Source organism: Babylonia areolata, chromosome 14 (assembly GCF_041734735.1).
Source record: "Babylonia areolata isolate BAREFJ2019XMU chromosome 14, ASM4173473v1, whole genome shotgun sequence".
Lineage (NCBI taxonomy): Eukaryota > Metazoa > Mollusca > Gastropoda > Neogastropoda > Buccinidae > Babylonia > Babylonia areolata.
Window position 1 is genome coordinate 22,508,622 of NC_134889.1, and position 16,027 is coordinate 22,524,648.

General features: G+C 41.7%; 1 protein-coding gene across 1 annotated transcript; it reads left to right on the forward strand.

Moving 5' to 3' along the window:
- The first annotated feature begins 585 nt into the window (after nt 1-585).
- Nucleotides 586-12,030, forward strand: LOC143289545 (dual specificity protein phosphatase 12-like). The gene is made up of 8 exons (XM_076598551.1): nt 586-773; nt 3,057-3,372; nt 4,580-4,693; nt 5,909-6,030; nt 7,004-7,097; nt 8,547-8,808; nt 9,594-9,642; nt 10,611-12,030. The coding sequence occupies exons 2-8, from the start codon at nt 3,110-3,112 to the stop codon at nt 10,835-10,837; spliced, it is 1,131 nt and encodes a 376-aa protein (XP_076454666.1). The 5' UTR covers nt 586-773; nt 3,057-3,109; the 3' UTR covers nt 10,838-12,030.
- Nucleotides 12,031-16,027: the final 3,997 nt, after the last annotated feature.

The following is a 16,027-nucleotide window of genomic DNA, read 5'->3' on the forward strand; positions in this document are numbered from 1 at the left end:
AAACATTCATAAAAGCGGATTTGCGTCTTCTACCACTTCAGAAAAAATACATGAAATTGAAAATGTTTGTTTCCTTTTGACCCGAAAGAGCTCTGTTCCTAGCATACTGTTCAGATTCAGTGACCTGCTCACAGATCAGCATCAGCGCGGCAGCAGTCAGTCACATGTACTGTACCGCGCTGAACGCTTTCCTCTGGCGACCCTTATACCGCGCTTGCGTAACCTTCGCCTGTGCTTGCCTTGCGACTCTTTGTAAGGGGCTCTCACACAGGCAGAAGTAACAGTAAAAATATTCGATTCTGGACATTAAAAATCAAAATCTACCTATGTTCCCGCCCCCCTATAGTGGCCAACTTTATGTCAGTGTGATTAGTATGATTTATTCTATTTTATCGTAAAAAGAACGGTTTTGTTGCAGACATTTTGACCTAACGCAAATTTTAATCTAAATTCCCTGGCCTACTCTGGCCAGGGTAAGATCTGGCCTGTTACACCGGTTTCGTAGTGGCATTTCCGGCTTCATGGTAGCACGAGATCACACGACAGCTGTGACTTCTTCTTCTTCTGTTGTGTAGCCACAATCAACACGTTGATTATTTTGCCACATTTCTGGAGGGGTTTCCGCAGACCGGTTGCTTGGGGGGAAAAAAATTAAATTTTTTTTTTTTTTTTTTTACTCCAATCACATTCACACTCTCCATCCTGCCCACTAACTGGATCAGAAGGGGCGAGAAGTCAGGCATCCTATTGAGGTTCGAAGCAAACGGTGAAAGGTGGGGATAGTTCGAATTTCATTGACTGTTGACTTCTTGTGTGTAGTTAACCGAAAGTTACTGAATATGAATATCGATACCGACTTGGTTATTACTCTTTTGTATTCTGTAGCCAGTGCATAGTTTAGTATGCTGACGTGCAGAATTTTTGTCTAGGAAACGTTGGCTACCATGACTTGACTAGACGACGGTTTAGGCCTCTCCCGAGGCCTGTTCGTGTTCCTGAGAACTATTACTGAAATGGTTGCTTGCGTGGCGAGCGCGGCTAGACCAAATCAGTTGTCTGACAAGCTGGGTTGTACAGGCCAGGTAGGCCCCTCCAGTGTTTATCTAGGCGGGTCTTAAAGGCGTTGACTGATGGCGCCAGGACCACGGAGTCTGGGAGACCGTTCCATTGTATCACTACTCTGTTAGAGAAATAATTCCCCCTGACATCAAGGCGAAAGCGTTGTTTTTGGAGTTTTAGGGTGTTGCCTCTGAGGTTTCCACTAAGTGACGACTGGAACACTGGCCTCTGTGCGTCGTAATGCCCGTGAAGGTATTTGAATAATTCGATCATGTCCCCTCGCAGCCTCCGGTGTTCCAGACTTGGCAGCCCCAGCAGATCAAAAATCACACCATGGTGTGATGGCGGTACACATTACAAAGGGCACGCTGAGTCCGAAATCAACCGTTTTTCAGTGCGTTTGAATTTACCTGACGAGGAGAAATGTTCACAGAGCATTTGAGCTGCTCAAGGGAAAGGCCAAAGGCTATCTCGAGAACTGTTCCTTTCCAGGATATTGCAGGGAAGCATACTGGGATATAATGGAGTGGGTAGTTAGTTTCTGGTGAAACCTGTGAAAATGGCAGACCACTGTGTGAGCCAGCATGTTTCCCGTGATGCAGAAGCCAGCAAGGATAATTTTTTAAGCTGAGTTTGGTGCAGATTAGCCACTTTCTTATGTTCTAAGTTCTAAGTGACAGTAAATAGTGTGTGACTTGAGTTTGTACCTCTATGTTACTGAGTGTGCAGACAGCGCTGACACACTTGCCATATAACTGTTTTTTTGATCAACTTGAGTTGAAAGTGAAAAGCTTTGATCTTTGTGTCACACACATGCATACCCTTAGGCCTTACTCATGCACACATGTGGTGGGATGCCTTTGGCAGCAGGAATGGAAGCTGAAGACAGACAGACAGGCTGTTTCAAAACAGTCTTGATCTGAAGGAATCACTTCCTACTATTGCAGGAAATAGCAAACTATCAGTCTGCTCATGGGTCAACATATCTTACGCTTTCTTTTATTCGGAAAGGTTAAGAACCTCCATAGTGTAAGCCATACAAACCAGCCTCTAAGTGTCAGACATCTTCTGATCAGCTGCTGGGATATGCATGATATCAGGCACAAATAATTTACTGTTAGCTCCATGTAGATCCTGGGGGATGCTGCACGTGGAGTGATGGCCTAGAGGTTACGCGTTCACCTAGGAAGCGAGGGAATCTGCGTGCACCGGTTTGAAACACGGCACAGTTGCCAATGTTTTATCCCCCTCCACTAGACCTTGAGTGGTGGTCTGGACGCAATTCATTCGGATGAGACGATAAACTGAGGTCCGTGTGAAGCATGCATTTAGTGCACGTAAAAGAACCCACAGCAATAAAAGGGTTGTTCCTGGCAAAATGCTGTAGAAAAATCCACTTTGATAGGAAAAGCAAATAAAACTGAATGCAGGAAAAAAACAAAAAAACGGGTGGCGCTTTCAGTGTAACGATGCGTTCTCTCTGGTAAAAGCAGCCTGAATTTCACACAGAGAAATCTGTTGAGATGAAAAAGAGAAATACAAATACAATACAAATGCAAATACAGACACTATTTTTCATTATCTGACGGAAATGAATGTCTTTAACTTGATTTGAATTTTATATGGTCTGGGACTGATGTTGTTGATATGATCTTTTTACACCGTCACAATATTTTAACATGATTATGATATCAGCTTTACATGGATCAGTTGAGAAGTGAGTGAATTGATCTATTTTTTACATTTCAGTCAACTTTTTGTTTTAACAGTATTTTGTGTTTTTGGACTGGTTTTAAGAAATGACTGGGGATCACTCCTAAAATGGCCCTTTTGTGGTCGGCTGGGCTACAACTTGTAAGCACTGATTGAATGGGATTGGATTAGATGTGCGTACATAGGCACATGCATACACACAGTGACACAAACACACACACACATGAAAAAATGGTGACTGCCAGACCTTTTTTTACTTATTTATTTATTTATTTATTTTCTAGGGTTGTGCAGTAGGAAACTTCAGAGCTAACTGCACACAGCACACTGTAGCAGAATGACGAGTCTGGACGAGATCATGCCCAAGCTGTTCCTGGGAGGCATCACAGGCATTTTCGAGCCCTCGGCGCTCCGGCAAAGGGGAATCACCCACGTGCTGACTTTGATGGACAGGGCGCTGCCTGGGGAGCTGATGAGTGGGTTCACATACCAGCATGTGTTTGCCCTGGACATGTACGATCATGACCTGCTGCGGGACATGGAAGAGTGTCTGGCTTTTGTGGAGGAAGGGATGCAGCAAGGAGCCGTGCTGGTTCACTGGTCAGTCATTTGTGTCATCTTTGTTTTAGTGCTTTTAGAATTTTTTTTATGATTTTGTATTTGTATTTGTATTTCTTTTTATCACAACAGATCTCTCTGTGTGAAATTCGGGCTGCTCTCCCCAGGGAGAGCGCATCACTATACTACAGCGCCACTCTTTTTTTAAAAAATTTTATTGGTTGTTGTCGGGGCATTTGTATTGGTCTTTGTGGAGGAAGGGATGGAGCAAGGGGCTGTGCTGGTTTACTGGTCAGTAATTTGTGTCAACTTTGTTTTAGTGGGTTTTTTTTAAAGATTTTTTGTTATATGGGTATGATAGATCAAGCCGGAAGGCTGTCTTGAGCACAGCCTAGTCTTCTTTGCCATATGGAGTGTAACTCATTCAACCCGGGGGAGCAGACTAGTCACGACAGGCTTCCGTGCCATGTTAATGCAGATAAAACGGCAGAAAATACACTGTTTTTTTTCCTCCAGATTACATGTGGATGCATCCAGAAAAACTGTAGATGCTAGTTCCCATTTCTTACAGTTTATGCAAATCTTGTAATGTGAAAACTGTTCTAAAGAGATGAATTTTGATGCGAGAGCAGTGTTTGGGTTAAAGGCTTTCTTCTTTTTCGATCATGGGCTGCAATGTGTATGGCTGTTTTTACTTTGCCATGTAGGCAGCCATACTCCACTTTCGGGGATGTGCATGCTGGGTATTTTTTTTGTTTCCATAACCCACTGAACACTGACATGGATTACAGGATCGTTAACGTGCGTATTTGATCTTCTACTTGCGTATACACACAAAGGGGGTTCAGGCACAAGCAGGTCTGCACATATGTTGACCTTGGAGATGGGAAAAATCGCCACCCTTTACCCACCAGGCTCCATTTACGGAGATTCGAACTCGGGACCCTCAGATTGAAAGTCCAATGCTTGAACCACTTGGCTATTGCACCCATCAGGTTAAGGGCTAATTGAGTTAATGGTTAATGTAATGTGTCATGAACTGTCTTTTTTTGCAGGTTTTGTTTGTTTGTTGTCGTTTTTTCTCAGGTGTGACACTGAGTGACTGACCAAGGTTTTTTTTGCTGAATACAGCTGAATATTTTGTTGAGTTGGACAGTCCTGATATGGCCCTGCGCGGTCGGCTGGATAATACGTCAATAGTATAAGCAGCAGCAATGTCAAACATCAAATATCTGTGTTCCACTTGCAGTCAGGTGGGTGCATCTCGCAGTGCCACAGTGGTGATAGCTTATGTGATGCGCACCTACACAATGAGCAGAGCGGCAGCACTGGAGTTTGTCCAGCTTCGTCGCCCCATTGTCAGGTAAGCAGATTGTGACTGAGATGTGAGTACACAGTACACTAATGAACAAGTATTGTACAGTCAGGTAAACTGATTGTGACTGAGTACACTAATGAACAAGTATTGTACAGTCAGGTAAAACAGATTGAGATTGTGACTGAGTACACTAATGAACAAGTATTGTGCAGTCAGGTAAACAGATTGTGACTGAGTACACTAATGAACATGTACAGTCAGGTAAACAGATAATGACTGAGTACAGTAAATTGAGTAATGAACAAGTATTGTACAGTCAGGTGAACAGATTGTGACTGAGTACAGTAATGAACAAGGATTTACAGAGTTCACGATCTTGAAACGTCTTGTAGTTTTAGTGAAAACCCTAGACCAGTAGCAGTCAACACAGAATGATGAAAAGGGAACATTGACACAGGGATATCTGCTAGTCCCTTTTATCAGTGCTGTAGCAGATGGGTTTTTATTCTGTGTAGCTCTTTATTAGCTGTCATACCAAACAGAAAGCCAAACTATGGAACATTTTCTGTTTGATCTTGAAAAGGTCTGGTAAAAGCACCAGTGAACAGTGTAGGAGGTGAAGTCAGCAAGCTGAAATCACCGTGTGAGAATACAAGTGGTTGAAAAAGCACTTTGTACCCTAACAGTGCAGCTGCACTATAGTTTCTGTGGACCAGCCCTATATAACAGCCGAGTGCACTGTCAAAGCCTTACTCCATACACAAAAAGTCCTAATGAGGGATCTGTACATTAGTACATATTTCCACAAGCCAAATGAAAATGTTGACCTTAATCCACTGTATTTTGCTGGTTGTGGTGAGGAAGTCCGGCATGAAAAGTACTTTGCTCCACAGGCCACATTAAATTTACATCTGTTGTATTTTGGTGATTGTGATGTAGGATTCTGACATCATTGATGGATATATCTATCTATCTATCTGTCTATCTATCTGTCTGTCTGTCTGTCTGTCTGTGTCTGTCTATCTATCTATCTATCTGTCTGTATGTATGTATGTATGCATGTATACATATGTGTGTATACCGGTATATATATGTATATGTATGTATGTCTTTTATAAATTGGAACTAGTGTTATTGTAAAGTGCTGAGATCAAAGTCATTTGATTGGGCACAAAATAGATGAACGCAGTTGTAGTAGTACTTTGTTCCAAAAGTCAAATCAAATGCTAACTGATGGAACATCCGTTGTGTGTCTGCCAGTCCTAACCAGGGATTCCTGCAGCAGTTGGACCTGTTTGAGCTGATGGGGTACAAGGTGAACGAAGCCCATGAGGAGTTCCGACGATACATGCTTAACAAAATAGCCCTTCGGAGCAAGTCAGGTGGGCATAGTGGCTGCTGGTTTTTTTTTTATTTCGTTTTCTTTTTTATGGTTGGTGGGTGTGTGTGTGTGTGAGTGTGTGTGTGTTAAACTTTTTGAAATTAAATTTTACTACTTTTTTTGTTTTTTGTTTTTTTGTTGTTGTTTTTACAACAGACACACATTAAAAATTGTGATGGAAAGTGGAGTAAGTATGATAGAATTTTTAAAAGAGAGAAAACAGGGTAATATTTAAATAATCGATGAAAACAAAATGAATAGAAAGGAGAAAAGCTGGCAGTGATATAAAGAAAATAAACAACAATAAATACATATATGTGCACATGTATTCCTATGCATAATCATACACACATTATAAATGCCGGAATTCAGAAAGCTTGATGGATGGTGTTTTCCTGCGAATTCAGTTCAGGCTGGTCTCCCCAGGGAGAGTGCGTCACAAGAGTGCAGCACCACCCGTCTATCTTTCCTATATCTACATCTCTATATATCTATGTGTATATGTGTATATATATATAGAGAGAGAGAGAGAGAGAGGTAAAGAGATAAGACCGGCAGTTCAATGTGAATATGTATAAATTTTTTTTTTTTTTTTTTTTTTTTTTTTTTTTTTTTTTTTTTTTTCTGAAGGTGCATTTGTTTCATTATTGAAGTGGATTTTTCTGTGGAATTTTTCTAGGGACAGCCTGTTTGTTGCTGTGAGTAATTTTACGTGCGCAAGTTGCATGCAGCATATAGGACCTCAGTTTATCATCTGATCCATATGACTTTGTCCAGACCACCAGTCAAGGTCTAGGGGAGGGGGAGAAAATAATGGTGAGTGTGGGATTTGAACCGATGCTCTCAGATTCTCTCGCTTTTTAGGCATACGCAGTACCGCTAGGCCAGCACTCCACTAAGACATATGTTTTATTTACATAATGATTATTGTTACTGTTTTATTGAACATGTTAGCAATGTTGACTTGTGTTCAGGTTTCCGTAAGGATCAACTTCTGTCCAGTATCTATCGACCAGAATCCTCCCCTTCGGCTGCCACTGGCACAGTCTACAAGTGTCGCAAGTGCAGGTACAGTAGTGTCTTTCAACAAGTTTTCAGCCACTAACAGCTGGCCTGTACAGTTATTAACTGTTAACAGTATAGCTAACTGCAGCAACGGCGACAGTGTTACATTAGCCATCTCGAGTAATAGACAAATCACTATTGTTTCTTTCCTCAGTTCATAGTATAGATTACATTGACTTGGAGTGGTAGGTCAAGGGAGGACAAAGAGTATCAATGTGTGCACCTATTTATTCCTAGCTTTTATGCATGCATAGAATTTTGAAGGGCATGTGTAAAATACAGAAGAAGGAACAAAACCAAACCAAATGACAACAATAAGGGATTAGTCATGTTATTAAGGTATGACTGCTTTGTGTCATGATGTATATTGTATACATGTAAATCCTTCCATGCATATTACTGCATAGAATTTGTAGGGGCATGCTTCAAATACAGATGAATGAACAAAACAAAACGTAAGGACGACAATGGCGGATTAGTCAAGTAATAAAGGTATAAATTCTTTATACCATAATGTATATTGTATATATTAAAATGTTAGTGGATGAAAATCTGCGTATACAGGTGCTAGTTGTGTGCTTGTTAAAAAGTTTATATGAAATGATGCATGCTTTATGTATGTATGCTGTTGACTGATATCAAATGATCCATGATAATATTCTGAAAAAAATGTTGTTTTGCTCGTCTTTGTTGTATTTTGTCGTTAATTTCTGTTTTCAGAAAAACAAAAACAAAACAAAAATAACACAGAGGTTCAGAACAGATATCATTGTAAAGAAAGGCACAACAATTGTACCTGTTGACGTGGCGAAGAGGTGAATGACATAGACTGGCAACTTGGAGGTTGTGAGTTCCAGCCCCATCATGGTTGTTGGGTTCTTTGCCATATCTGGCTTCCAACCCAGAAATGAGTGTGGCATGAGAAGACTGGAACCACACACTGACATAGTCACATGTTATCTCGTACCTTGGTGTGTTTTTCAGTGTTGCCCCTATCTCCTAGCCAGTGCTGCAAGTGTCTGTATTTCTCAGGCCTGGTTGATGGAAGGAGACCGATAGAAAACAAAAACAAAAAAACACAATAACATTGTAATAGAAAAAAAGTCTTTTGAACAGATAAAATTTGCGTATCCAAAGACATGGAATTTAACTAGTCATTCAGATCTAAAGATATTTAAACAATATGTGATTTTAGAAACTCCTTTGGGCTGGTGGGTGGGGGGAAATGAAACAAAAAAAAGATGAAAAAAAAGTCAACCAGGTAATCAAACAAATGCTTTGCATGTATGTTACACACACACACACACACACACACACACACACACACACACACACACACACATACATGGTCTGACATGCACAGACACATGCAGACACACATACACGATAAATGATAGTCACTCATGACCATGTCCTTTTTTCAACAAAAGAAAACGGTAAACCTGTCTCCAGGCGAGTCCTGTTCCAGTCAGACGCCCTGATGCCTCACACAAAAGGGGACTGGGCGTCGGCATACGACTGGCACAGTAAGATGCCCTCCAGCCAGCGACCCCAGCAGAGAACCCTCGATGCCCCTGGCAAGGAGAACGGGGACGAGTCTACCGGGGGGACTGGAGAGGGGGAGGGGGGAGGAAGGGGGGAGAAGTGTGAGATGTCGCTGTTTGTGGAACCCATGGCGTGGATGAAAGGGCAGGTGGAGACGGTGGAGGGAAAGGTATGTTTGCTTTCAGCTTTGTGTGTGTGTTTGTGTTGATAGTGACAATAATGATACATGGTCCTATGGTACACTCCCCATTCAACATGGAACACTACATACACAGTAGTGCATAATAGTGTTCAACATGCAACGGCACATGAAGACATACAAGAGAAGAGAAATTTTCTGACATTACTGGGACCTGCAGGGACTGTTTCCTGTATTTTATGGTGAAATAGTGATGGACAAAAATGAAAGTGCCAGCGGCCAGTTACCTTCCTCCACATACCTCTCTTCTGAAGTGCCCTCTTTTCTGACAGCTGTCTTCGTTTCCTGTTCTCTGTGATCATTACGGCTATGTTTTGTTCTTTATTTTTCCCCTGGATTTTTCTCTGTTGGTCAGGTTGTACTGCATTTTTGATCATATAGTAGGTCACATGATTACCTGGTGTGTCAGTGTGATCAGGCCAAACTCACGCTGAAATCCTGCCATTTCTGCAGTACTTTCAAAACATGTAGGGAGATTTATTATTGATGTATGAATTTAAGATGTGTTGATTTTATTACTGTTATCATCGAATTGTTATTACTCTGTGTGGGTATGTGTTTGCATATTTGTATGTGTGTGCGTGCTCTTCTTTCCAATATTTCTGATTGTGTTCATGCAAAATTTGAGTCCATAGAAAATCATAATTAAGTACAAATTTCCATTCAGCTGGTATTATCAGACACAAGTTTTAGAAACTTAGAAATTGATAAGTTGGAAACATAACACTGATATTTTTTGATCGGGGTTGTTTCAGCTGGCATGTCCTAAATGCAGTGCAAAACTTGGATCCTTTGTTTGGTATGGTAAGTATTTTTGATTTTAGAGAGATATTTTTTCAAAAGTTCATTGAATGTTTCATGCAGTTTGTTGGAGTGTCATCTGTTTTTCTATAAAAAAAAAAAAAAAAAAAAAAAAATTGCCACTTTCAATTGTGTTTGCACACAGAGGCTCACACATGCACACACACAGCCACAGATGCACACACAGCCACACACACACACACACATACACACACACACACACACACACAGCGGAAACTCTTATCACATGATCAAAAAACAAAAAAAGATAATTTCCTTCTTTGACATTAGAAAATGAAGTGTTCGTTTCTGTTTTCTGTTGTTCATGAACTCTCTTATTTCAAATTGGTTAGAGTCCCATTGATCTTTTTTAAAACATAAAATGAAAATAGAAAAAGAGACATATATATATATATATATATTTATATATAGATATATATATGTATATACACATTTATGAAATATAAAATTGGATATTTTTTCTATATTTGTTTTTGCTTCTAGGACATGACAGTTGCCCTCTGGCAATATGGGGGTTTTGTATGCCTGTTTTGTGTATAATTTGTGTGTATGATCTACAGTGATATGTGCTCAGGTTCTGTGACAAAAAGAAGAGATGGAATGGTCTGTGCCAGGGGCTTGTTCCAGGTTTATGTGCATTGAATGTGGTTGTATTTAATTGTCAACCTTATTTTCTTTTGTAGATTTTCTTTCAATTTCTACTACATCAATATTGACAGTTGTTGTCAGCTCTGATGCGGCCCTGTGTGGTCAGTTGGGCTTTAAGCTACAATGACAGTGATGATGATGATGATGATGATGATGATAGTAAAAAATAGTAAGCTGTGGCAGAAACAGTGAGGCATCTGATCCAGGGCTGTGGGACCTTTACCCTTTAAACAAATAGTAAAAAAAAAAAAAAAAAAAAAAGAAGAAAAAAAAATTATTTAAGCAACTCTTTTTTTGAACAGGAGAGAGGTGCCCATGTGGAGCATGGGTGGCCCCGGCCTTCCACATTCAGACCGGCAAAGTGGACGCCATGAAACTTCGTGTTGTACCCCTGCCGCCCGGCCTCCACACGGCTTCCGCATCCCCTACAGTGCCAGAGTCTTCCTCCGCCTCCGCCACAGCCAATCAGCAAGCAGTTGTTCCGTCCATGCCCTCCATAGCAAGCAGCTCTGCTGTGGGTGGGGACTAGGTACTGGTGCTGCTTGTGAGTGAAGAATGTGTTCTGTTGTGTTGCACTTTGTCTCCACGCTCCGCTTATACATTGATATAAGCTTTCAGTGGGGCCAACAGCAAAGAGGGAGCTGTATGATCAGTGGTGCCTCCATTGTCTTGAGAATTCATTTACAGCTTAGTCTTTTGTGAAAGACTGAGACTCAAAGTAGGAGACAGGATTGCACTGGATCTGCATGCTGCAGCCTTTGGGACCAGTTGGCCTTAAGGAACCATCCCAGCATCAACTATCCTAAAGCCCTCATGGCCAAGAGAGTGGGGATGTAACTTTGGCAAGACACTCTCCACTATAATCAGATTCTAGTCCAGATAATCAGGACAGCAATTGCCTCCTCTGCTGTTCTGGTGATTATAGTTGGACACGACTATCCTACATACACACTTTAGGGCAACAGATTTCTCTTTGTGAAATTTGGGGTGCTCTCCCTAGGGAGAATGCATAGCTATGGTGCAGTGCTGCCTTGTGTTTTTTTCTGCCAGTGAGTGTATTTGTTTTCCTATTAGAAAGTCCATTTTATGCAGAATTTTGCCAGTGACAACCATTTATCGCTGTGGGTTCTTTTATGCATGTTAACTGCATGCTACTCATAGGGACCTCAATTTATCATCTCATCTGGATGACAGATATGTGCCTTTATTGATGAATGATGATATTGAAAGAAAAAGAAATAGCGTGAGGAGGAGGCCTAGTGGTTTATGTGCTGGACTTGGAAGCTAGTTCCATGGGTTGGAAACCCATATAGGGACCAGGATTTTGATTCCCCCCCCACCCTCCATGAGACCTTGAGTGGGGATCTGCGTGCCAGTCCATTGGATGAGATGATAAAACAAGACAGCATGTGCAACATGCACTTAGCACATGTAAAAGAACCTGCTACAACAAAAGGAATGTCCCTTGCAAAATTCTGTAGAAAAAGCAACACTTTCATTGTGACGCAAATAACAAAAGAAAAAGAATATGGGTGGTGCTGCACTTTGGTAATGCTCTTCCAGGGAGAGCAGCCCCTAGAAATCTCTGGTGACGCTCTTTCCCCAAGGAGAGCAGCCCCTAGAAATCTCTGGTGACGCTCTTTCCCCAGGGAGAGCAGCCCCTAGAAATCTCTGGTGACGCTCTTTCCCCAGGGAGAGCAGCCCCTAGAAATGTCTGGTGATGCTTTTTCCCCAAGGAGAGCAGCCCCTAGAAATCTCTGGTGACGCTCTTTCCCCAAGGAGAGCAGCCCCTAGAAATCTCTGGTGACGCTCTTTCCCCAGGGAGAGCAGCCCCTAGAAATCTCTGGTGACGCTCTTTCCCCAGGGAGAGCAGCCCCTAGAAATGTCTGGTGATGCTTTTTCCCCAAGGAGAGCAGCCCCTAGAAATCTCTGGTGACGCTCTTTCCCCAGGGAGAGCAGCCCCTAGAAATCTCTGGTGACGCTCTTTCCCCAGGGAGAGCAGCCCCTAGAAATGTCTGGTGATGCTTTTTCCCCAAGGAGAGCAGCCCCTAGAAATCTCTGGTGATGCTCTTTCCCCAGGGAGAGCAGCCCCTAGAAATCTCTGGTGACGCTCTTTCCCCAGGGAGAGCAGCCCCTAGAAATCTCTGGTGACGCTCTTTCCCCAGGGAGAGCAGCCCCTAGAAATCTCTGGTGACGCTCTTTCCCCAGGGAGAGCAGCCCCTAGAAATGTCTGGTGATGCTTTTTCCCCAAGGAGAGCAGCCCCTAGAAATCTCTGGTGACGCTCTTTCCCCAGGGAGAGCAGCCCCTAGAAATCTCTGGTGACGCTCTTTCCCCAGGGAGAGCAGCCCCTAGAAATCTCTGGTGACGCTCTTTCCCCAGGGAGAGCAGCCCCTAGAAATCTCTGGTGATGCTTTTTCCCCATGGAGAGCAGCCCCTAGAAATCTCTGGTGATGCTTTTCCCCCAGGGAGAGCAGCCCCTAGAAATCTCTTGTGACAGTAAGTAATATAATGCAATGCAATGAAATTCTGTGCTGTACAATGCAGTTAACAAAGAGCATGGAACCTGGTTGCAAAAAAAAAAAGAAAAAAAGAAAAAAGAAAAGAAAAAAAATCTTTCAGGTTTCATGTAGTTTTCTTGTGATTTTATCATGTGTAGTGATGTTGATATCCTATGGAGTTGTGAGGCATATGCACTTATTTTGTTCTATTTTATTTTGATTTTTTTTTTTACAGGATAATCAGGGGATCTGGTTTTTATAGATAACCAGGAATGGGTTCTTTTTTTTTTTCTGTGTGTTGTTCAGCACTTTCAGTTCGGTGTGGAAGTTCTGTCTGTGAATTGCATGGGGAGAAAACTTCAGTTTTATTATGGTCCCTCAGCAGAGTAATTTGGGACGCTTTCTTTCTTTCTTTTTTTTTTTTCATTCCCCCCCCCCCAAAAAAAAGTTATTTCATTTTTTAGTGGTTTTGTTGTCAAGATTGGTTATCAAATGTATGTCACAGGATATGGATGATGCAGGAAAAAAAAGAATAGTGTTGGTTTGTAAACAGAATGATGAGGGTGAGGCTGGCGGCATGTGACTGAAATCAGTGTTCTTCTGGCATGAAGGGGCCTCTTTTTAATTTTTATTTTTTATTTATTTATTTATTTTTTTTTTATACACGAGTGCAACTGTCGGAAAAGCAAAAAAGAGAAAGTTTTAGATCCTGGTGCCACCTAGGCCCCATGCGGGGTAGAAGGACAGGGCCTATCGTAGGGGCCAGGGAACGGATTAACCAGAAAAATGATTTATGGTCAGACGCTGCAGGTCTCTCTCCTACTTTATCTGTTTTTTTGTCTACCAGATGTATCATGACTTGTGGATCACAAAAAATGTTATTTAATTACACATACTTTACCGTGACCCAACAAGTGCAGACTCCGGCAGGGGTCTGACATTCCTGCCTGTGCAAACTACTATCCGCCTATGCGGAGAAAACGAAACTACGGCCGATAACCTCCCGGAAGTAGGTAACCTCTCCTTTGTCCCGCTGGCTAGCGCCCTCTTTTTCCAGCAGCCATTATGACTCCTGTTCCTGTGCTCTCCATCCGGCTGAGTTTTTTCGTATTTTCTGTCTGTCTGTCGATTCTCTGGCTTTCTTGTTTTTTGTCAAATTTTGTCTCGAACCAGGTCACATAATTATATGGTTCCTTTTTAGAATTCTGTGAATACCTGTTGCTGTGGAAACAAATCAAAATGGCCACCCACAATGCACCAGACGAATGGAGTTTGTGGTTTTTTGTGGTGTATGCACACATTTTCTGTTATATGGACTGGATACACAATGATATTACCTTCATTGTGTTGAGAGATTTTGTCAATTGTTCAGTTGGTTAATTTTTTACGATTTTCCAAAATTTGGTAAAACCCTTAAAATATTTTCAGAAATCCTCCCGACAAAACTTGAATAATATCCTATAGGATAGTCATGCAGTGTAGGTTTAATTTTTATTGAGCAAATAAAGGTACAGACAAAAAAGTGTTGTAAAGGCAGTGAACTGAGAAAATGGCAAACAAAACAAGTTTCAGTTTTCAGTTTCAGTAGCTCAAGGAGGCGTAGACATTTAGACAAATCCATATACGCTACACCACATCTGCCAAGCAGATGCCTGACCAGCAGCGTAACCCAATGTGCTTGATCAGGCCTTGAGAAAAAAAAAAAAATAAAATATATATATATATATATATATAATTAAAAAATATATATATAAAATAAACAAAAGAAAAGAAAAGAAACTGACTCTAGGGTTTTTATAGCCTGGTGATATGAATGGATAACATCTGTTTGAGGTACTCACAACAGAACAAGTTGAAATATATATCCCAAAAAATTTTTTTTTCTCTGGTAGGTGAATGTGATGCAGACCTGCGGAACAATATACTGAAGGGTTACATTGTACTGTTTATAGAATCAGTTCTTTCACACCACATTCTCACATAATTTTCAGCTAGCCATTTGAGGTTAAGATATCAAAAGAGTATGAATGCAGGCCAGCACCATAAACTTCACAATCTCTAGTATCTTCCTCCCTAGTGTTGATTCTGTGTTGAAGCGCATACTGTCGACGACACTCTCGGGGCATCTGCAAAGGCAACAGCATCACCTTTTGACATCCTCTTTTTATCTGTGTCTGCCAGCAGCTTGAGTGTCACATGACAGACGTCAGTGTGTAGCCTGTTCATGACATCAACAAGGGCATTGACATCCTCATTGAAAGTGGAGACTGCTCTGGAAACTGCTCCCTTCACCCACCAATATCTCATGCTGTTTTGGGGCAGCAGCTTTCAATGCATGATGATTTCAGTTGTTCTGCTTTGCAGTCTGTCTTTGCTTTTAGTGCATGATGATTTGGCTCGCAGCAGCAGCTGTGGAAAAAACATGCAGGCATATGTTAATGTGAATACCTCACACAAAGTTATGAATACAGCATTGTGTAGTGTGATAATACATGATAGTACATATTATGGCAGGTCAGGACCTTTTCTACCAACCACTCTGTTCTTTTGCTGCCATTCTCCTGTTGACAGGAAGGCAAAGTAATACAGTTGAAGTGCATCTGTTAGTCTGAAAGATCTCTCTGTATTGTCCAGCATGTGTAAACAGCAGCTTGGACAGGATGTCAGGACCCACACCACAGGGCTTCCAAGTGTGGATTTCTCCAAACAAATCATTCATCTTTGGTGATTTTTCAGTGTCGTGATAGATGTTGGAAGACAGCTCTTTAGTGTAGCCCATCAAAAGGTTTGTGCAGTTCCTTTGCTGAATTTGAAACATTGTGGACACTGTCACCATTGATATCCTGCAGATTTTTGTTGTTGGATGGCAGCCAATTTTCAACTCCCTCTCTGACTCCTTGCATTGTTGCACAATTGTCCATCACGCAAGAAATCACCTGCATTAGAGGCGTCTTGAACTGGTGATCGCTGTTTTCATTGGGAAGTTCGCTGTTTTCATTGGGAAGTTCCTCTTGTGGGGAATCCAGTATGGCTGCATGAATGTTCTCTGCTTTGGGGCAGAATGGTGCCTCTTCACCTGACCATCTGATTCATGGAAGTATCTGACAAGGACATTCACAGTTTTGTTCATGGTATTGTCTATTGCCTCATCAGATTGGTCTGTGTTTGTCAAGGAGCTCACTGGCTGTTGCGGTGAATGCTGTGTTGAAGTTGTCAATCA

Excerpts from the sequence above, each read along its gene's own strand:
- LOC143289545 (XM_076598551.1), top strand. The coding sequence starts at position 3,110 with ATGACGAGTCTGGACGAGATCATGCCCAAGCTGTTCCTGGGAGGCATC. Across the intron at positions 4,694-5,908 it reads CTTCGTCGCCCCATTGTCAG|TCCTAACCAGGGATTCCTGC; the intron begins GTAAGCAGATTG and ends TGTGTCTGCCAG. Across the intron at positions 8,809-9,593 it reads TGGAGACGGTGGAGGGAAAG|CTGGCATGTCCTAAATGCAG; the intron begins GTATGTTTGCTT and ends GGGTTGTTTCAG.